The following is a 23,653-nucleotide window of genomic DNA, read 5'->3' as shown; positions in this document are numbered from 1 at the left end:
GACAGAAGAGCTCACATCAGCTCAGCTTCAACATCAACCATGTTCTCTGTAGCTCTGATACTGCTGCTGGCAGCTGGATCCTGTGAGGAGCTTTCAGTGGATTCTCACTCACAAACACATTAGAAACACTGAATAGTCAGATGAATGATGGAGATAATGTTGATTTGTGTTTCCACAGGTGTGAACAGTATCAGCCTCATCCAGCCAGACTCACTGGTCGCGCAGCCTGGACAGTCTTTGACCATCACCTGTCAGGTCTCTGGTTATTCTTTGACTGATAACAGCTACGCAACAGGCTGGATCAGACAGCGTAAAGGAAAACCGATGGACTGGATTATACATCGGTGGGGTGGAGGGGATGTTTACCAAAATAATGCTCTGAAGAGCAAGTTCCTCTACCACACACACACTTCTACAAGCTCAGTGACATTAACAGGACAGAATCTGCAGCCTGAGGACACAGCTGTGTATTACTGTGTGAGAGTAAGATCCACAGTGATACAAACCACCAACACACCTGCACAAATACCCAGCAGGAAGATGCAACTCATCTAAACGCTTTAAATATGAACATAAAATAAAAAGACAGCCTTTGATGAGCTGATAAAAATAAGTGTTTGAGTATTTTAAACTTCCATTTCATAAGACATCAGTACAGAAGAGTCTTACAAAAGATTCACTTTCTGTCATTACAAAATGCATATGACATGTTTTTATACATTTATTTTTGTGTATTGCAATGCCTACATGAGATGGTAAAAAACTTGTTTTCCCTTTTTCTATGCAAATAAGTGAAAAACAGCATCTGAAAACTTAACTACAAATTAGAGCCTGTACTTTGGACAAGATGAAAAAAGATTTAAACTGCTACACCACTGTTAAACAATGTCATAATAGAACATGAACGTTTTATGTCCCATGATGTTCGGCTGTTTCAAAAATGTGTTGCCAGGACTTTGATAATTTACAGTTTCCTCTGTTTCTGCAGAGTTACTCTTTTAATAGAAATGAATCTGTGTCACATGTTCTCTTTTCAAACCTGTAGAGGGAGGTCTGTGCAAACTCTTTATCACTCATAAACACACCATCAGAAAGTTGTGGAAGAACACTTTGACAGTTTATATATTCTTGAAACAGTCAGATCAGAAAGAAGTGAACAAAAGTGTTTATCACAGAATGGAAAACATAATTATATGAAGTTTATTGCTCATAGTTTCTATTCATGGTGAGAAAATGTATATGTTTTTATGTTCCTTCATAAATGTGCACCATGTGATTTAAAAGTTTGATTGATAATGATTGTTTATTTACTTACAGGAGTTTGGGGTGAGATCAAACTGGACCAGTCCCCCTCTGAGGTGAAGAGACCTGGAGAGACAGTGAAGATGTCATGTATTATATCTGGTTATACCATGATGAGCTATGCTATGCACTGGATACGACAGAGGCCAGGGCAAGCTCTGGAGTGGATTGGGAGGATGAACACAGAAACAGTCACTCCACGCTATGCCAGCGGCTTTCAAAGGCGTTTCAGTCTGACTCAGGATGTTCCCAGCAGCACTCAGTTCCTCGAGATCAAGAGTCTGACTGCAGAAGATTCTGCTGTTTATTTCTGTGCTCGAAGAGACACAGTGACTGAAGACAGTGGAGCAGCTGCACAAAAACCTCCACAGAAAACAAGCAGCAATGTGATCTGACTGACATCTGAGTTTTCTAACCATCTGCAAAAGCACTTTAATATCCACATTAGATAAACCAGTGTATCAATTATTAATGGAAATTCTGTATATTTTTAACCCATGACTATTTTTTTCTTAATGATGTGAGATGACTCATAGCGATAGTTTCTCCAAGTATCAACACATTACTTTATATTAAATTCCCCATGTCATAATCACAGCAACAAACCACAAATTACATTAAAACAGTTTGAATACAAAAATAAATAAAGAAAGAAAATTAAGAAGATAAATCAACAAATGAAATGTCCACAACCCAAAACAAGTTGAAAACACTGGTTAATTGTATGACATGGAGAGTTGACATTGAAGCAATTTTCAGAAATCCGAGTATGTTAGTGATCAGAATAAAAGTGTGAATTATTGATATGACTGTAAGTGCTCTCATTTGCTGCACATCTCATACAAAACAAGAAATGCTGGACAGCCTTTATACCAAGATGAATATAATTTTAACAAACTTGAACAGACCTTGTGTGTTAACATGTCAGGTTTCACTCTTGCATTACTAGAATTAATGTGGTTGTGGTATTAACAGTACTAAAAATTTCTCACAAATTAAAACGTGTCAGACAGACATCAGAACAACTGACTTATAAGTCAAGTTGTATCTTTCCTGTAAGGAGGAGTCAATGCAAAACTCTAAAATCTTCCACATCTACTTATCTGACTGCAGAGAGGAGGACAGACAACAGTGGACACACAGTTTAACATGATGGACTATAGGACGGGACTGCTGCTGTTAACTATCTGCTGGGCAGGTGATGATAATTCACTGATCTTGATCTGACATATTTTCGATTTTGTCACTAACATAACACATGTCATAATTTGCTTTGACAGGTGTTGATGGTCAGACTCTGACAGAATCTGAACCAGTCATTAAAAGGCCTGGAGAATCCCACCAATTGACCTGTTCAGCCTCTGGATTCACATTCAGCAGCTACGAAATGACCTGGGTCAGACAGGCTCCTGGAAAAGGACTGGAATGGGTTGCCTGGATTGATGATGGTAGTGGTAGCAGCAAATACTACTCTCAGTCAGTTCAAGGCCGGTTTACCATCTCCAGAGACAACAGCAGACAGCAGCTGTATCTGCAGATGAACAGTCTGAAGACTGAAGATTCTGCTGTTTATTATTGTGCTCGAGACACACAGTAACTGAAGCTGGTTGGGCAGTTGCACAAAATCCTAAAGTGCTAATCTTTGAGGCTGATAGAGGCCAAGTATGAAATATTTTTATAGTATTCATATTACATATAATAATTAACTTTCTGCACTATTGTCTAGATGCTGTTTATGTTATGCATTTATTTTTTTCATCCTACCTTGTTCCCTGTATTATGTAAAGACTGGAAAACCCACACATAAAAAACTCAATAAACTTGTTGCCATTACAAACACTAAACATTTCTGCACATTCAGACATAATAATTTCTATTTTTGAAGGTAAACAGAGATATAAAATGAGAATGAAAAATATTGTTGCAGTTTCATTTCTAAAATCACTGGGGCTGTCAGTGTCAAGTTTATTTCTCTTCTGTTTCTAAAAGGAGACACTTAGATCTGATGTTCTCATTTATTTAAACTGGCTCATGCTTGAATAGTGAGAAATTCATATTTCTCTATATTACAAATGAAAAGGTCAATGAGAAAATTTAGCTCTTTACCTCAAATACTGCAGTTAAATAAAAATAATTTCTGAGAGAAGACAGCACTGATCTATACAGATGACATGGGTGATGACAGCATATTAGAAAGTCAAAATTGTTCTTACAATGCAGATCTTAATGTGATGTCTATGTTAATATTCATATTAATAATAATAAGGGCACTTATTGCTGTTTACAATAATATGTAAGAAATTCTATAATGTTCTTAATCGCATTAATGGTTTGCAGTTAAAGTAAAATTGCTTCATTTCTGTAAATGCAGTGACCTTTAAAAAATGTAACATGAGCAATGAAAATGAAACAACATTAATGCAAATTTCCAGGCATGTTTTAACTCTGCAGATATAATAAAACTGAACAACTGGCTGCATTCAGACCAACGTTGATGCTTCATATGTTTGCTTCTATGCAAACTCAGTGATCTTCCTCATTACTCAGCTATAAAAACGTCACATCAGGCCGTCAGTGGAGTTCACAGCACGTCAGTTTCAACAAAAACCATGTTCTCTGCAGCTCTGCTGCTGCTGTTGGCAGCTGGATGTGAGTCTTTCTGAAATGATCAAAAACTTGTTACAGTCCTTCTTTTTACTGTTAAACTTCTTACTTTGTAACGATTTATTTTCTCAACAGGTGTGAAGTGTGAACAGCTGACACAGCCAGCCTCTGTGACTGTGCAGCCAGGTCAACGTCTGACCATCACCTGTCAGGTCTCTTATGCTCGAAGCAGCTATCGCACACACTGGATCAGACAGCCTGCAGGGAAAGGACTGGAGTGGGTTGGAGGCAAATATACCGGAGATTCATTCTACAAAGATTCACTGAAGAACAAGTTCAATATTGACTTAGACACCTCAAGCAACATAGTGACTCTAAACGGACAGAATCTGCAGCCTGAAGACTCTGCTGTGTATTACTGTGCCAGAGAGTCACAGTTACACAAACCATCAGAAGACCTGAACAAAAACCCCTCAGTGCCTGAACACTTGTGACATGAAGCCACCAGAGGAGGAGCCCTCAGACCACTAATGATTTCAACAGCAGCTCAGAGAGGCAGTCTTTAGATTTGTAAATACTTTGACATTAAAATCACTGATACGTCAGCGTCTGTGAATATAAGCTTTCAAGTGACAAATATATGCAGCTAACAACTTGACTTTAAAAGCTTGTGATGTAACAACAGTTAAAATTAATCTTTAGAAAGTCAGAAAATGTTTAGCCATTTTTATGGTGATGGTGATTAGTCAAACTACAAAAAAAGTTCATTATAATAACTTTCTTAAGTGATCAGAAATTTAAGGGGCCAGAACAGTGAGTGGTTGGTCACTGAGAACAAAACCAGAAAAAGTAAACATTGCCATCTGAATTCCACACATTGCCCTGCTCCTGAAACCCCTCCTCTCTGCACCAAACCAGTGACAGGAAGGTGAAATCACAAGACTTAAAAAAAATAGTGACATTGTTAAAAAACAAATAACCTGTCATTAAAAAAGACAGACAAAATGAAAGACTTACATACTGAATAAAAAAAACACTTCACTTCATAATTCATGAAATAACAAAAGGAAACAAGATAACAAGATTGAGAGATTGTTTTGTTTAATTTTCAGTGTAACTTTCTTGAGAGCCAAATATTTATTACAATGCCAATACAACTTTTTCAAATACAAATGTTTCAGTGCTGATGTTTACTTTTTCAGTTCAGGTTTTGTTTAGTTTTATTGTCATTGTTCTGGCCTCATAGAAATCTAAGTTAATCCTTCTCTTTGTGTGAACTGAAGAATGGCATCTGAACATTTCATCTTCATCTTGACAATTTAAATGAACTTCAGTCAGCTAATATACAATCATCAGTATGTAAATCAGCCTCTGTGTGTGTTATGCCTCATAAAGAAGTGAAGTGTGTGTGTGTCAGTGAGAGGACAGAAGAGCTCACATCAGCTCAGCTTCAACATCAACCATGTTCTCTGTAGCTCTGATACTGCTGCTGGCAGCTGGATCCTGTGAGGAGCTTTCAGTGGATTCTCACTCACAAACACATTAGAAACACTGAATAGTCAGATGAATGATGGAGATAATGTTGATTTGTGTTTCCACAGGTGTGAACGGTATCAGCCTCATCCAGCCAGACTCACTGGTCGCGCAGCCTGGACAGTCTTTGACCATCACCTGTCAGGTCTCTGGTTATTCTTTGACTGATAACAGCTACGCAACAGGCTGGATCAGACAGCGTGAAGGAAAACCAATGGACTGGATTTTACATCGGTGGGGTGGAGGTGCTCTTCGTCAAAATAATGCTCTGAAGAACAAGTTCAGCGACAGCAGAGACACTTCTGCCTCAACTGTGACATTAACAGGACAGAATCTGCAGCCTGAGGACACAGCTGTGTATTACTGTGTGCGTTATCCCACAGTGATACAAACCAACAACAGACCTGCACAAATACCCAGCAACCATGTGACTCAACCACACACTTTCTCTATGTGAATATTTATGCAGGCATACTTTGATGAAAAACAAACAAACAAACAAACAAAAAAACAACAACTTTTGTTTAATTTAGTAATTGATGTATTTTTTAATAAGTGGAAGACAGAGCGAGAGTTGAGCATTTTAAGAGATGTTCTATTTTTCCAAAATACCAGATTCATATGACACAGTTTTACTCATTTTTTTTTGTGTATTTTTAGGCCCAGACAAGATACAGACAAATTTCCCTATAATGGAAAGCATCTTTTAACTTAATATAACTGAAACAGTGGCACCATATCTTCACAAATACAGAAAAGGATCCACATTTCCCTTAAAGGCTCTAAAATGTACCATAACTTGTTAAAAATTTTCATTGAAGAACATAAATGTTTTATCTCCAATTATTTTCCATCAGTTCAGAAATTAGTTGCCGTGACTTTAATATTCTAAAGTTTCCTCTGTTGCTGTAGAGTTCCTCTGCTTATGGAAATTCATATGTGTCACATGTTCTCTTATAAACCTGTAGAGGGAGGTCTATGCAAAATCTTCCTTTCTTATAAATACACCATCAGAAACTTGTAGCAGAACACTGCGACAGTTTTATATATTTCGGAAACTCTCAGACAGCACTAAACAGTGTTTTATCACAGAATGCAAAATACAATAATGTGGGGTTTATTGTTCATTGTTTCCATTCATGGTGAGAAAAAACAATTCTGCTTTTGCAAATGTCTGGTCTGTGACTCATTAGTTTGGTTCATAATGATAAAAATGTGTTTATTTACTTACAGGAGTTTGGAGTGAGATCAAACTGGACCAGTCCCCCTCTGAGGTGAAGAGACCTGCAGAGACAGTGAAGATGTCCTGTATTATATCTGGTTACAGCATGACGAGCTATAATATGCACTGGATACGACAGAGGCCAGGGCAAGCTCTGGAGTGGATTGGGTGGATGAACACAGGTTCAAACTCTGCCAGCTATGGCAGCTCCTTTCAAAGTCGTTTCCTTATGACTGAAGATGTGCCCAGCAGCACTCAGTACCTCGAGATCAAGAGTCTGACTGCAGAAGATTCTGCTGTTTATTTCTGTGCTCGACAAGACACAGTGACTGAAGACAGTGGAGCAGCTGCACAAAAACCTCCACAGAGCAGCAGAACAGCAATGTGATCTTACTGACATCTGAGTTTTCTAACAATCTGCAAAAGCACTTTTATATCCACATTAGATTTCTATACATTTTACTGTAATGTCCCGAGTTAATATTTATTTTCTTTATATTATATTTCTCACAGTAATACCCAGAGTTATTTCAACTAAATGTTATTCAGTCTTAGATTGCCAGTGTAACATTATTTAATAGTAAGTTGCAAATGTTAAAAAAAAAAAAAAAAAATCACAAGTACAAAGCATGAATTTAGTCTGAAACAGGATACAAGCTCAAAACACATTTCACCACCAAGCAAACTTGGCATGGTCATCGAAAAATTATAAATGTGAAATACTCCCGAAATATATTTAAAACAATGCTTAACTGCATGACTTGGTGAGATGATAATAAAGACATTTTCAGAAATGCAAGTAGATGTTTATCAATGAAACTGTATTTTATTTATATTTCTGTAAATACTCTAATGTGCTTCACATCATGTTCAAAGTGTCTAATGTGAAAGATAACCTTGATACCAAGATCAATTATAATTTTAGAAATCTGAAACCTTGAGTCTAAATGTGTCACATGTCTGAACGAAAATGAGCCCTTGTGTATTAACAAATGTGGCTGTGGTGTCAATACTGATCTACATTTTACACAAATTCAAACATGTCACACAAATGTCAAAACTGGTGACTTGGAGGCATAATTGTTGGACAATAATTCCCCAGTTTCATCATAATTTCAGTCCAGCTGCATGTTCCCTGAAAGGAGGAGTCAATGCAAAACTTGGATGTGTTCCAGCTCTACTTATCAAACTGCAGGGAGGAGGACAAAAGACAGTGGACACACAGTTTAACATGATGGACTATCAGACAGGACTGTTGCTGTTAACTATCTGCTGGGCAGGTGAAGGTTCTCCCTGACCTTTATTTGACACATTTGTGTTTCTGACATATCACATGATGGTTTGCTGTCTTGACAGGTGTTGATGGTCAGACTCTGACAGAATCTGAACCAGTGATTAAAAGGACTGGAGAATCTCACAAACTGACCTGTACAGTCTCTGGATTTGACTTTGGCAGCTACTGGATGAGTTGGGCCAGACATGTTTCTGGGAAAGGACTAGAGTGGATTGCTATGATCAAATATGACAGTGGTGAGATCTACTACTCTCAGTCAGTTCAAGGTCAGTTCACCATCTCCAGAGACAACAGCAGACAGCAGCTGTATCTGCAGATGAACAGTCTGAAGACTGAAGATTCTGCTGTTTATTATTGTGCGCGAGGCGCACACAGTGACTTAAATTGGTTTAGCAGCTGTACAAAAACCTACAGTACTCATCGCTCAGGCTGGTGTAGGAAAAGCATTAGATTTGTATTTATACTATTCATATCTTACACACAAATCTCAAATTTATTTTTTCAATGATATATTTTATTATATGATGTGACAGTGGTTCCTAAATGGTCCAGCTATGGGGTCCAGATTTCTGCTTAGTAATTAGCTCAAGGTCCAGACATATTCAATTTTTATTTCAAGAAATGTAAACAACATGCTGCCTTAGGGCACAATGGAATAAAACTTAATGTGTGAAAATAAACAACAGAAATGACACTTAATTACACTAAATAAATGCTCTGTACTGGGAATGCACTGTACATCAAAATGAAGTGTGTTTATTTACAAACTTGACCTTTCGGTCCATTCAGAGTGAAGTTGCGACCCACTTTTGGACCAGGACCAATCAGTTGGGAAACACTGTGACATGGTTTGATCACAAATATTTGTTTGATTAATCAATTAAATTTGGACCTGCATTATATTCTTATATTATATAAAAAGTCTATATATTATACAAAGTCCTGAAACTAGTCCTGAGAAATATCATTGTTAAACACACATTAAACACACACACACACACACACGCACACACACACACACGCAGAGAGAGAGAAGATCAGTTGTTTTTAAAGGGCTGCACACAACTGATTGCTGAATTTCAGCCACCACAAATCCTGTAGTAAGACACATTTTTTGTCCTTTTTTAAACCTCATTGGGCTGAGAGACCCTGCACTCTCTCACTTCAATAATATCCTCAGGTCAAGTCATTCAAAATGATACAACACAGACACATTTGAATACTAATGATGTATGACTGATATTTAACTTACATTTCATCAGAACAAAATTCTGAGAAAAAGAGAAAACAAGTGCATGCATGACTCCCCTAGTTTTATCCATACTAAAGGGTTTAGTTTTTTGCAATTTGTTTTTCAGGTTTCACTTCCTGAACATCTGTTTCCTTCTAGAGCCTCCTAGTTTCTCTGTTTGTCTGTCTCCCAACATCTGCACACACTGAAACCGTTAAATATATTTTACTGAAACCTGAAAACCAGCAGAATCCAACTTAAGATTTAAAACTACTTTCATGATACCGGCTGTTGTCATTGTATATCTTTTTGCAGCAAATACAGTATGTTCGAACAGTAAGTTAACTAAATGAATAAAGTAAAGTAGCAACCACATAACAAGAGCTGTGCTCATATGTTTGAATTTGATCATGAACGTGATGTCGACAAACACACTGAAATATGACTTATAGAAAGCAACACACCAGGTTAGTCATTTTGTTTGGTTGCACATCATATTATTGTGACTCTAATATAAATGTTAATTTGAATTCTCACCTTTGTAAAAATGTTGAAAATGATTCTTATTGTTTTCACTCTGCAGATATACTAACACCAAACAGACTCTTCTATTGGCTCCAGTCAGACCAACACTGGTGCTTCATATGTTTGCTTCTATGCAAACTCAGTGATCTTCCTGATTACTCAGCTATAAAAACATCACATCAGGCCGTCCGTGGAGTTCACAGCACGTCAGTTTCAACAAAAACCATGTTCTCTGCAGCGCTGCTGCTGCTGTTGGCAGCTGGATGTGAGTCTCTCTGGATCTGTCAAAGTTTGCAGTTCTTGTTTTGTAGTATAGCTTGACAATTTATTACAAAAAAATCTTTTTAACAGGTGTGAAGTGTGAACAGCTGACACAGCCAGCCTCTGTGACTGCGCAGCCAGGTCAACGTCTGACCATCACCTGTCAGGTCTCTTATTCTGTGGGCAGCTACTACACAGCTTGGATCAGACAGCCTGCAGGGAAAGGACTGGAGTGGATTGGAATGGCAGCTGATGGATACACAACATACTACAAAGATTCACTGAAGAACAAGTTCAGTATCAGTGTTGACTCTTCCAGAAAGACAGTGACCCTAAACGGACAGAATCTGCAGCCTGAAGACTCTGCTGTGTATTACTGTGCCAGAGAGTCACAGTAACACAAACCATCAGTAGACCTGAACAAAAACCCCTCAGTGCCTGAACACTTGTAACATGAAACTGCCAGAGGAGGAGCCCTCAGACCACTAATGATTTCAACACCAGCTCACTGATACAGTAAAGAGAGAAACAGGCTTTAGATTTAATCAATGTTTCATTAACTAAACATTAACTATTTTCAATTAAATGTTTTTGAGGTTACAATCACTGATACCATCACTGTATTTATTCCAACAATTAAAACTGATGTCGTAAGCAACTGAACACATGTTCAGTTTCCCCTGAAACAGACGCATTAAAGTCTGCTCTTATAATTTGTTGCACAAAATCTTAACTTTGGAAGATAAATACGCAATGTGTTGTTTGCTCATCTCCAACAAAGCATGCATGGCAATTTTTATACTACATAAACTAAAACCAGTGATATAATAATACAGTAACACAGAAAACCTTTATTTATAAACAGTACCAAAATTCCATTACTTGTATGTTGCAATAGACAAAAGCATCAGTTACATCTAAACAAAATCAATAATATGAGAAATAAAGTGAGGGAATTAATTAATTTATTTATAAGTAAACAACAAAATACTATTACTTCGGAATAAGCCATAAAACTAGTAGAAGTTTAAAAAGGGAAAGATGAACAGAGGACACTGTTCAATCAAAAAGGAGGAGTCAATGCAAAACTCAGATATCTTCCATCTCTACATAACTGACAACAGAGAGGAGGACAGAGGACAGTGGACACACAGTTTAACATGATGGACTATAGGACAGGACTGCTGCTGTTAACTATCTGCTGGGCAGGTGAAGGTTTTCACTGATCTTAATTTGACAAATTTCCACCTGTCTGTTTTTGGTGTTGATGGTCAGACTCTGAACATTTTCCTGACCTTTATTTGACATATTTCCATTTGTGTTTCTGACATTTTACATGATGGCTTCTTCACTATCTTAACAGGTGTTGATGGTCAGACTCTGACAGAATCTGAACCAGCTGTTAAAAGACCTGGAGAATCTCACAAACTGACCTGTACAGCCTCTGGAGTTGACTTTAGTAGCTCCTGGATGGCCTGGGTCAGACAGGCTCCTGGAAAAGGACTGGAGTGGGTTGCTACTATCGAATATGATAGTGATCGCATCTATTACTCTCAGTTAGTTAAAGGCCGGTTCACCATCTCCAGAGACAACAGCAGACAGCAGCTGTATCTGCAGATGAACAGTCTGAAGACTGAAGATTCTGCTGTTTATTATTGTGCTCGAGACACACAGTGACTGAAGTTGGTTGAACACCTGCACAAAAACCTACAGCGCTCATTCTTCTTCTGCTGATGGACCATTAGGAAGAATACTATTTGTATTTTTTATCTTTTGGTGTTGTAGCTTATAATAAAATCATGAGGAAACATCATTATCAGCCATTAATTCAATTAACAGAAAATGTGTTCATGTAATCACCACTACCTCGCATAACAGCCAAAGACAGACACAAACTGCTGAACCCAATAACCAGATATGAATAAAATAAATGCCACTCTCAACATTTTGAACCACTTTGACTCAAATATTACTTGCTATCTAGAAGAAGTAACAACATAGTAGTAAAAAGTAACGCTGCAGTTCCATTAATAAAAACACTAGATGGCAGTCAGTGTCAAGCTTCTCTCTTCTGTCACTGTGAGGACACATTAATATCTCATCTCATTGATCTTAATGGACTGACATTCAAACCCTGAACTACACTTTTATATTCACACCCTCTTTGGGCACGCTTCATCCTGACATTAACACAACATTTTTAGGGAGAAATGCTGAACAACATAAATGTTGGTGTCTCAGTCTGTTTTGGACTTTCTTTCTCTCTTTGAGTCCAACAATCCTCCAAAAACTACAGCTGCTATAATGCAAATTCACACTCTGATGCATACTCCCCACCCATTCTGCCTGCACGATATATATCCATCATAACAGCCTTTACAAATCCAGACTCAAGTTTCCACCATGACAGTGGTACAAAGTGTCGTCCTCTTGGCTCTCATTTCAGGTGAGTGAAGTCAGCGTACGGCGGAGGAGGTGAAAAGGAGCTTTGGATGTCTGCTGGCTCTGAGTCATCTAAATTTTGTGTATCTTTCAGCTGCTCAGGGCCAGTCCCTCACCTCCTCAGAGCCAGTGGTCAGCAGAGCAGGAGGAACAGTCACTCTGTCCTGCAAAGTGGAGGGACTGACGCTGGCTTGGCTGCACTGGATCCGTCAGAAACCAGGGAAAGGACTGGAATGGATCGGACGCATTGATAGCGGAACAGGCACAATATTTGCCCAAAGTCTCCAAGGCCAGTTTGCCATCACCAAAGACACTTCCACAAATCTCGTATACTTAAAGGTGAACAGTGTCAAACCAGAGGATTCAGCAGTTTATTATTGTGCACGAGAGCCACAGTGACACACAAGACCACGAAGCTGCACAAAAACTGAGCAACACTGATCTCTGTGTGAGAAGCACTGAAGCATGTCAGAGCTTTGAAATCACATTTCCATTTCATGATGGCCAACTAACAACAAAACACAATTCATCAGAATATTTTCTGTCAGTTTGTTGAGACAGTTGGTCATGATTTCCAGCAACATCTTTATTAGCTGTTACTGTATTTACAATATAAATTAAACTACAGTCAAAACTGCTTTACAAAGCTCTGTATCAGACATAACTGAGTCCTTCTGCATTGAGCTGTACTAACTTCATTAGTTTCTATACATATTGTTAGTGAAATATAATCATAGCAGTGATACAGATGCGCAAAAAACCTTTAGGCCACGGTGACAATTAAATCTATAAAATGCCTTTCATAAAAAATAAAACAACAATATGTTCCTTACAAAAAATAAAAAAAAATCACCATTTTGATGCTAAAATCATGTTCCTTACTAAACAATTTCACTACCATGTCGCTAGAGAGGACGCGCTGTTTATACCATCAAATTATTCGATTTAAATTCCTATGATTATTCAACAATATGCAAATAAAAGTTACTCATAAGGAAGTGTGTGTGTGTCAGTGAGAGGACAGAAGAGCTCACATCAGCTCAGCTTCAACATCAACCATGTTCTCTGTAGCTCTGATACTGCTGCTGGCAGCTGGATCCTGTGAGGAGCTTTCAGTGGATTCTCACTCACAAACACATTAGAAACATTGAATAGTCAGATGAATGATGGAGATAATGTTGATTTGTGTTTCCACAGGTGTGAACAGTATCAGCCTCATCCAGCCAGACTCACTGGTCGCGCAGCCTGGACAGTCTTTGACCATCACCTGTCAGGTCTCTGGTTATTCTTTGACTGATAACAGCTACGCAACAGGCTGGATCAGACAGCGTGAAGGAAAACCAATGGACTGGATTATACATCGGTGGGGTGGAGGAGGTGTTGACCAAAATAATGCTCTGAAGAGCAAGTTCCTCTACCACACACGCACTTCTACAAGCTCAGTGACATTAACAGGACAGAATCTGCAGCCTGAGGACACAGCTGTGTATTACTGTGTACGTTATCCCACAGTGATACAAACCACCAACAGACCTGCACAAATACCCAGCAACCATGTGACTCAACCACACACACATGACCTTAATATGAACATTAATGAAGACACATTTTGGTGAGCTGATAAAATTAAATGTTTAAGTCTTATTTGACTTCCACTACAGTCGACGTCAGTATAGAAGAGGCTTAGAAAAGATACATTTTCTCTCCATACAAAAAGCATATGACATGTTTTCATAAATTTATTTTTGTGTATTTCACTGCCTACATAGGATGATAAAAACTTTTCCATTTCCTTGCAAATGGATAAAAAATGAAAATTTATCAATAAGTTAATCAGTAGCTCTGTCCCTTCACAAATACAAAAATAGGATGTAAATTTGCCTTTTATAATATGGCCAATATTATTTTTTTAAACTGCTACACCATTATTGAAGATTGTCATAATAGAACATGAAAGTCGTATGTCCCATTATTTTCCGTCGGTTCAGAAATTAGTTGCCAGGACTTTGATAATTTACAGTTTCCTCTGAGCTGTAGAGTTATTCTGTTTATGGAAATGAATCTGTGTCACATGTTGTCTTTTCAAACCTGTAGAGGGAGGTCTATGCAAACTCTTTATCTCTTATAAACACACCATCAGAAAGTTGTGGAAGAACACTGGAACAGTTTTATATATTTCTAAAACAGTCAGATCAGAAAGCACTGAACTACAGTGCTTATCACACAATGGATAATATAATTATCAAACCATAAATGATGTCATCAGTCTGAACAGAAAAACAAGCTGATCACAGAATTTGATTTGATCAGGAAATAATTATAAAGAGAAAATGTCAAAATTTCAAAGCTGGTTGAAAAAATGGTTTATGGTATGCAATGAATTGATTGGGGGCATTTTTTTTTTTAGAAATGTCAGAAGATGTTGTTTATCAGAAAGAAAAATACTGCAGATTATTTATGGTACTGTGAATACTCACACATGCTGCACATTATGCTTGATGATCACAATTTGTCAACTTACAGGAGTTTGGAGTGAGACCAAACTGGACCAGTCTCCCTCTGAGGTGAAGAGACCTGCAGAGACAGTGAAGATGTCCTGTATTATATCTGGTTTTGACATGACAGACTACTATATGCACTGGATACGACAGAGGCCAGGGCAAGCTCTGGAGTGGATTGGGAGGATGGACTCAGGTTCAAACTCTGCCAGCTATGGCAGCTCCTTTCAAAGCCGTTTCATCATGACTGAAGATGTGTCCAGCAGCACTCAGTACCTCGAGATCAAGAGTCTGACTGCAGAAGATTCTGCTGTTTATTTCTGTGCTCGAGAAACACAGTGACTGAAGACAGTGGAGCAGCTGCACAAAAACCTCCACAGAAAACAAGCACAGTGTATTGTTTGTAATATTATTTTGAAACAGTATTGAATAGGAGCAGGAAATGTATCCATAGTAAATCAATATTGTGACATGAGACTAGGTATAATCTTAGATTGTTAAAATTGTAATTTCATGCATGTGTTGTCCTTTCCTGGTTTTAAGAAAGAAAGAAACATTCATTTATTCAGGATGCTCATGGTTGGGGCCTTCATCACACAGATGGCATTAGTATTTCAAACATTTTCACACCTTCATCCATATTTTTTTCAGGTCTTATTGCCCTTTGCTTTCATTCCACAGATTTGATCACCCATATGCAAATTAATTTACTGCCTGCAAATTTTAATGAATTTCAGTTTTGAGGTTTTTATGTTCACTTGAACCTTGGTTAAAGTTGATTAAAATTTTTAAAATAAGAAATACACATAAATGGGGCTACAAAATTAATGTAATTAATGGTTGTCATATAAAATAGTTTTATGTAGCTGAACTATTAAACATGAGCGACCACAATGCAAAACAGAGCCTTCATAATTTCTGTTTTAAGAAACCTGATAAGATCTTGTTCCTTAATATGTTTGTTGTTTGAAATTTTCATTCTTTATTTTCACCATACAACAACTACGATCAAAGCAAAACTCTTTTTTTTCCACCTCCCCGTGAGGAGGAGTCAATGCAAAACTCAGATATCTTCCACCTCTACTTATCTGACTGCAGAGAGGAGGACAGACAACAGTGGACACACAGTTTAACATGATGGACTATAGGACAGGACTGCTGCTGTTAACTATCTGCTGGGCAGGTGAAGGTTTTATCTGATCTTAATGTGACATATTTCCACCTGTGCTACCAAAGTAACATAACATGCATGTCTTCTTTTTGGTCTTACAGGTGTTGATGGTCAGACTCTGACAGAATCTGAACCAGCGATTAAAAGGCCTGGAGAATCCCACAAATTGACCTGTACAGCCTCTGGATTTAACATTGCTGGCTACTGGATGGCCTGGGTCAGACAGGCTCCTGGAAAAAGACTGGAGTTGGTTGCCGCTATTTATGATAGTAGCAGCATCGCCTACTCTCAGTCAGTTAAAGGCCGGTTCACCATCTCCAGAGACGACAGCAGACAGCAGCTGTATCTGCAGATGAACAGTCTGAAGACTGAAGATACTGCTGTTTATTACTGTGCTCGAGAGACACAGTGACTGAAGCTGGTTGAGCAGCTGTACAAAAAGAGAGGAAGGAGTAATGCTGTACAAAAACCAAACATGGCAAAACAAGTCTGAACTCACATTCAAAGAAATAAATTTTAGTCCAACATCCTCAACACACATACATGAATCTAAAAGTAGTTAATGTTGACAAGTTTTGTCAAAGCTCCCCCACGTTAATAACAAAGAAAGGTAATAGTCTGTTGACCTGATTGTATAAATCGTCATTTGATTTATCTGACAAAGAAGTTTTGCAGAAAAAAAAAAACTACAATTGAAGTTGTTCTATCAAATAATACATTTTCATTCATGCCAAAATTAATGTCTGTGACTCAGTTGCAAGCCTGGACTTCATGTGACAGTTCATCCTTCTCTTATAGCCTGTCAGTGTCCTTCTCTATGCAAAGTGAACTTCCTCACAGTCTGCTATAAAGACTTGATATCATGCTGTCAGCTGCAGCAGAAGAAGAGAAGCTCCCATCAGATCACCTTCAACACCAACCATGTTCTCTGTAGCTCTGCTGCTGCTGCTGGCTGCTGGATCCTGTGAGTCTCACTGAGGCAGAGACACTGACAGTATGATCACAGCACACTGACTGTTCACTCTCATTACACTGATTCAATATTCAACATGTTTCCCTCCACAGGTGTGAAGTGTGAACAGCTGACACAGCCAGCCTCTGTGACTGTGCAGCCAGGTCAACGTCTGACCATCACCTGCCAGGTCTCTTATTCTCTAAGCAGCTACTACACACACTGGATCAGACAGCCTGCAGGGAAAGGACTGGAGTGGATTGGATTTAACTGTGTTGGATGCACCCCAAACTACAAAGATTCACTGAAGAACAAGTTTAGTATTGACTTAGACTCTTCCAGCAAGACAGTGACCCTAAATGGACAGAATCTGCAGCCTGAAGACTCTGCTGTGTATTACTGTGCCAGAGAGTCACAGTAACACAAACCATCAGTAGACCTGAACAAAAACCTCTCAGTATCTGAACACTTGTGTCATGAAACTGCCAGAGGAGGAGCCCTCAGACCACTAATGATTTCAACACCAGCTCACTGATACAGTAAAGAGAGAAACAGTTTTAAGATTGTTTTTTAAAAATGGTTCATAGATAAATCTAAAAGCAGCCTTTACATCAATTTATGTACACTGACATCTAAACAACTGCTTTGTCACTGTATTTGTATAAAACCTTTAAAGTAATTCAGCTCACATTTAAAAGCTGAAATCTCAAAAATCAGTTTCTCTTCCTGAAGAGTGTTGATATTTTTGTTTGTTTTTTAAATCAGAAAATTAACTGCATAAGTAACTAAAATTATTAGTCTTTAGCCAGCTTCATAATGATGTTAAATGATCAAACTACAGGAAATATTTCAAGTGTGTTTGTCAAAAATTCAAATTCTACTTTCTCTTTATGTGAAATGTAAATTTGTGATTCATTAGCAGCTTCAGTTCACATTCTGATAAATAAACCTGCTCAAGGACTGAAATACAGTGTTTATGGGGACTATTTGCCATTTGTAGTTACTGTTTATGGTGAGAAAACCAATTATTTTAATGGACTAAAGACTCATTTTTCTTGGTTCTGAAATCCCAACTACACAGACACAAGGGTGACAAGATCTAAAAACAAATTCTACAACTTTAATCCTTCAACTGAATTTCATCTAATTTTTAACAGTGAAACATTTCCACCAAAACCAGTGTCAGCCTGAATATCCTCAGTTTTCTCAGTTCAAACAGCCGCTGGTCTTATTAGCTTCTTCAGGTCTTCTAAGCTGTCAGAGGTAATCACTGTTTTATTCAGGGTTGTAAACACACTCATGTATTTGTGGCCTCCACAATTTAAACATCTGCCAACACAAATACACAAATGTGCTGAAATATTCTGTTTGTAATATTATTCTAAAACAGTACTGGATGGTAAAGGGATGGTAAATTTGTCAATATTACATTAATATCATAATATGAGACTACATAATATCTAAGATTTTTGATATTGTAAGATCATGTAAGTGTTATCTTATCCTGGTTTTGAGAAATAAAGAAGAAGAAAAAAAGAAAAGATTTTTTCGGGGTGCTGATGGGTAGGGGGCCTCCATCACAATGGCAGTGTTAGCTGTATTTTAATGATTTTTCAACCCTTCAGCCACATTTTTTCAGGTCTAAAACTCTGTGCTTTCTTTTTACAGTTTTGATCATCCATACTTTAATTTACTGTCCACACATTTTAATGGATTTCATTTGAAAGATTTGCATGTTCACTTATCTAATGATTTCTTGAACCTTGATATAAATGGGGCTACAACATTAATCTGGAAAAAAGAATAAAATCATCTAGGATGCTCTGTATGACAATGGCTGTCTTGTAAAATAGTTGTATGTAGCTGGACTATTAAATACGAGCAACTGCAATACAAAACAGATCCTTCATAAATTCTGTTTTAATAAGGTTCATTTGGCCTTGCTTGTTAAATATGCTTGTTGTCTAAAATACAATTAACCTGTGAAGCTTTATTAACAGAAATATGGTGATATAATGCTTATAGACTAAAAAAATGTAAGACAAATCAGCTCAATTGGAGGATTCATTCCTGGACTTTTCATTCTCTGTTTTCACCAAACATTAACTACGATCAAAGCAAAACTTTTTTTTTCCAACCTCCCCTTGAGGAGGAGTCAATGCAAAACTCAGATATCTTCCACCTCTACTTATCTGACTGCAGAGAGGAGGACAGACAACAGTGGACACACAGTTTAACATGATGGACTATAGGACAGGACTGCTGCTGTTAACTATCTGCTGGGCAGGTGAAGGTTTTATCTGATCTTAATGTGACATATTTCCACCTGTGCTACCAAAGTAACATAACATGCATGTCTTATTTTTGGTCTTACAGGTGTTGATGGTCAGACTCTGACAGAATCTGAACCAGCGATTAAAAGGCCTGGAGAATCCCACAAATTGACCTGTACAGCCTCTGGATTTAACTTTGCTGACTACTGGATGAACTGGGTCAGACAGGCTCCTGGAAAAGGACTGGAGTGGGTTGCTATAATCAAATATGACAGTGGTGAGATCTACTACTCTCAGTCAGTTAAAGGCCGGTTCACCATCTCCAGAGACAACAGCAGACAGCAGGTGTATCTGCAGATGAACAGTCTGAAGACTGAAGATACTGCTGTTTATTATTGTGCTCGAGACACACAGTGACTGAAGCTGGTTGAGCAGCTGTACAAAAAGAGAGGAAGGAGTAATGCTGTACAAAAACCAAACATGCCAAAATAAGTCTGAACTCACATTCAAAGAAATAAATTTTAGTCCAACATCCTCAAAACACATACATGAATCTAAAAGTGGTTAATGTTGACAAGTTTTGTCAAAGCTCCCCCACATGTTATAAACAAAGAAAGGTAATAGTCTGTTGACCTGATTGTATAAATCGTCATCTGATTTATCTGACAAAGAGGTTTCGTAGAAAAAAAAAAACGACAATTGAGGTTGTTCTACACTACAGCTTGGATCAGACAGCCTGCAGGGAAAGGACTGGAGTGGATTGGATGGAAATATACCGGGGGCTCTGCCTTTAAAGATTCACTGAAGAACAAGTTCAGTATTGACTTAGACTCTTCCAGCAAGACAGTGACCCTAAATGGACAGAATCTGCAGCCTGAAGACTCTGCTGTGTATTACTGTGCCAGAGAGTCACAGTAACACAAACCATCAGTAGACCTGAACAAAAACCCCTCAGTGCCTGAACACTTGTGACATGAAACTGCCAGAGGAGGAGCCCTCAGACCACTAATGATTTCAACACCAGCTCACTGATACAAAGAAGAGATAAACAGATTTTAGATTGTTATTTTAAAAAAATGGTTCATAGATAAATCTAAAATCAGCCTTTACATCAATTTATGTACACTAGCATTTAAACAACTGCTTTGTCACTGTATTTATATAAAACCTTTAAAGTGATTCAGCTCACATTTAAAAGCTAAAATGTCAAAAAATCAGTTTCTCTTCCCAAACAGTGTTGATTTTTTTTTATTTGTTTTTTTTTTAAAATCAGAATAATAACTGCATTAGTAACTAAAATTATTAGTCTTTAGCCAGCATCATAATGATGTTAAATGATCAAACTACAGGAAATATTCCCAGGTGTGTTTGTCAGAAATTCAAATTCCACCTTTTCTTTATGTGAAATGTAAATGTTTGACTCAGTAGCAGCTTCAGTTCACATCCTAATAAATAAACCTGCTCAAGGACTGAAATACAGTGTTTATGGGGACTATTTGCCATTTGTAGTTACTGTTTATGGTGAGAAAACCAATTATTTTAATGGATTAAAGACTCATTTTTCTTGGTTCTACAATCCCAACTACACAGACACAAGGGTGACAAGATCTAAAAACAAATTCTACAACTTTTAACTTTCATCTAAATTTCCTCTAATTTTTACCAGTGAAACATTTTCACCAAAACCATTAACTACGATCAAAGCAAAACTTTTTTTCCCACCTCCCTGTGAGGAGGAGTCAATGCAAAACTCAGATATCTTCCACCTCTACTTATCTGACTGCAGAGAGGAGGACAGACAACAGTGGACACACAGTTTAACATGATGGACTATAGGACAGGACTGCTGCTGTTAACTATCTGCTGTGCAGGTGAAGAATCAACAATCTTAATTTGACATATTTCCACCTGTGCTACCAAAGTAACATAACATGCATGTCTTATTTTTGGTCTTACAGGTGTTGATGGTCAGACTCTGACAGAATCTGAACCAGCGATTAAAAGGCCTGGAGAATCCCACAAACTGACCTGTACAGCCTCTGGATTTAACTTTGCTAGCTCCTGGATGGCCTGGGTCAGACAGGCTCCTGGAAAAGAACCGGAATGGATCGCTAATATCAAATATGATAGTAGCAGCATCTACTACTCTCAGTCAGTTAAAGGCCGGTTCACCATCTCCAGAGACAACAGCAGACAGCAGGTGTATCTGCAGATGAACAGTCTGAAGACTGAAGATACTGCTGTTTATTATTGTGCTCGAGACACACAGTGACTGAAGCTGGTTGAGCAGCTGTACAAAAAGAGAGGAAGGAGTAATGCTGTACAAAAACCAAACATGCCAAAACAAGTCTACACTCACATTCAAAGAAATAAATTTTAGTCCAGCATCCTCAACACACATACATGAATCTAAAAGTAGTTAATGTTGACAAGTTTTGTCAAAGCTCCCCCACATGTTATAAACAAAGAAAGGTAATAGTCTGTTGACCTGATTGTATAAATCGTCATTTGATTTATCTGACAAAGAAGTTTTGCAGAAAAAAAAAAACTACAATTGAAGTTGTTCTATAAAATCATACATTTTCATTCATGCCAAAATTAATGTCTGTGACTCAGTTGCAAGCCTGGACTTCATGTGACAGTTCATCCTTCTCTTATAGCCTGTCAGTGTCCTTCTCTATGCAAAGTGAACTTCCTCACAGTCTGCTATAAAGACTTGATATCATGCTGTCAGCTGCAGCAGAAGAAGAGAAGCTCCCATCAGATCACCTTCAACACCAACCATGTTCTCTGTAGCTCTGCTGCTGCTGCTGGCTGCTGGATCCTGTGAGTCTCACTGAGGCAGAGACACTGACAGTATGATCACAGCACACTGACTGTTCACTCTCATTACACTGATTCAATATTCAACATGTTTCCCTCCACAGGTGTGAAGTGTGAACAGCTGACACAGCCAGCCTCTGTGACTGTGCAGCCAGGTCAACGTCTGACCATCACCTGTCAGGTCTCTTATAGTCTTGGCTACTACACAGCTTGGATCAGACAGCCTGCAGGAAAAGGACTGGAGTGGATTGGAATGAAATATACCGGGGGCTCTGCCTTTAAAGATTCACTGAAGAACAAGTTCAGTATTGACTTAGACTCTTCCAGCAAGACAGTGACCCTAAACGGACAGAATCTGCAGCCTGAAGACTCTGCTGTGTATTACTGTGCCAGAGAGTCACAGTAACACAAACCATCAGTAGACCTGAACAAAAACCCCTCAGTGCCTGAACACTTGTGACATGAAACTGCCAGAGGAGGAGCCCTCAGACCACTAATGATTTCAACACCAGCTCACTGATACAGTAAAGAGAGAAACAGTTTTAAGATTGTTTTTTAAAAAAATGGTTCATAGATAAATCTAAAAGCAGCCTTTACATCAATTTATGTACACTGACATCTAAACAACTGCTTTGTCACTGTATTTGTCTCAAACCTTTAAAGTAATTCAGCTCACATTTAAAAGCTGAAATCTCAAAAAATCAGTTTCTCTTCCCAAACAGTGTTGATTGTTTGTTTTATTTGTTTTCTTAAAATCAGAAAATTAACTCCTTTAGTAACTAAAGTTATTAGTCTTTAGCCAGCTTCATATTGATGTTAAATGATCAAACTACAGGAAATATTTCAAGTGCGTTTGTCAAAAATTCAAATTCTACTTTCTCTTTATGTGAAATGTAAATTTGTGATTCATTAGCAGCTTCAGTTCACATTCTGATAAATAAACCTGCTCAAGGACTGAAATACAGTGTTTATGGGGACTATTTGTCATTTGTAGTTACTGTTCATGGTGAGAAAACCAATTATTTTAAAGGACTAAAGACTCTTTTTTCTTGGTTCTCAAATCCCAACTACACAGACACAAGGGTGACAAGATCTAAAAACAAATTCTACAACTTTAATCCTTCAACTGAATTTCATCTAATTTTTAACAGTGAAACATTTTCACCAAAACCAGTGTCAGCTTGAATATCCTCAGTTTTCTCAGTTGAAACAGCTGCTGGTCTTATTAGCTTCTTCAGGTCTTCTAAGCTGTCAGAGGTAATCACTGTTTTATTCAGGGTTTTAAACACACTCATGTATTTGAGGCCTCCACAATTTAAACATCTGCCAACACAAATACACAAATGTGCTGAAATATTCTGTTTGTAATATTATTCTAAAACAGTACTGGATGGTAAAGGGACGGTCAATTTGTCGATATTACATTAATATCATAATATGAGACTACATAATATCTAAGATTTTTGATATTGTAAGATCATGTAAGTGTTATCTTATCCTGGTTTTGAGAAATAAAGAAGAA

At 37.8% G+C, this 23,653-nt stretch overlaps 1 long non-coding RNA gene and 5 gene segments (V, D, J or C); 5 read left to right on the top strand and 1 right to left on the bottom strand.

Annotated features, from left to right (window-relative positions):
* The first annotated feature begins 39 nt into the window (after positions 1–39).
* LOC148186508 (immunoglobulin heavy variable 2-26-like) lies at positions 40–555 on the top strand. The segment is given in 2 exon segments: positions 40–82; positions 179–555. Coding segments are annotated over 2 exon segments (420 nt in total).
* A 3,165-nt stretch (positions 556–3,720) lies between these two features.
* Positions 3,721–5,355, top strand: LOC121964820 (Ig heavy chain V region 5A-like). The segment is given in 2 exon segments: positions 3,721–3,951; positions 4,042–5,355. Coding segments are annotated over 2 exon segments (399 nt in total).
* Positions 5,356–5,641: 286 nt separating this feature from the next.
* The window catches only part of LOC148186498 (uncharacterized), a 117,304-nt gene continuing 99,292 nt past the window's right edge, over positions 5,642–23,653 (bottom strand). The window contains exons 3-5 of the long non-coding RNA XR_015779682.1: positions 14,936–14,988; positions 6,671–6,723; positions 5,642–5,780 (exon numbers count right to left, since the gene is read on the bottom strand). This is a non-coding gene — a long non-coding RNA (uncharacterized LOC148186498). The remainder of the gene's footprint in view (positions 5,781–6,670; positions 6,724–14,935; positions 14,989–23,653) is intronic.
* On the top strand, positions 9,638–11,367 carry LOC121963336 (Ig heavy chain V region 5A-like). The segment is given in 2 exon segments: positions 9,638–9,976; positions 10,063–11,367. Coding segments are annotated over 2 exon segments (348 nt in total).
* Positions 16,903–17,456, top strand: LOC148186507 (Ig heavy chain V region XIG14-like). The segment is given in 2 exon segments: positions 16,903–17,047; positions 17,149–17,456. Coding segments are annotated over 2 exon segments (351 nt in total).
* On the top strand, positions 21,979–22,828 carry LOC148186506 (Ig heavy chain V region XIG14-like). The segment is given in 2 exon segments: positions 21,979–22,134; positions 22,236–22,828. Coding segments are annotated over 2 exon segments (345 nt in total).

Source organism: Plectropomus leopardus, chromosome 18 (genome assembly GCF_026936395.1).
Source record: "Plectropomus leopardus strain MGB_pleo_1.0 chromosome 18, ASM2693639v1, whole genome shotgun sequence".
Lineage (NCBI taxonomy): Eukaryota > Metazoa > Chordata > Actinopteri > Perciformes > Serranidae > Plectropomus > Plectropomus leopardus.
This window is presented reverse-complemented; position numbering and strand designations above follow the sequence as displayed.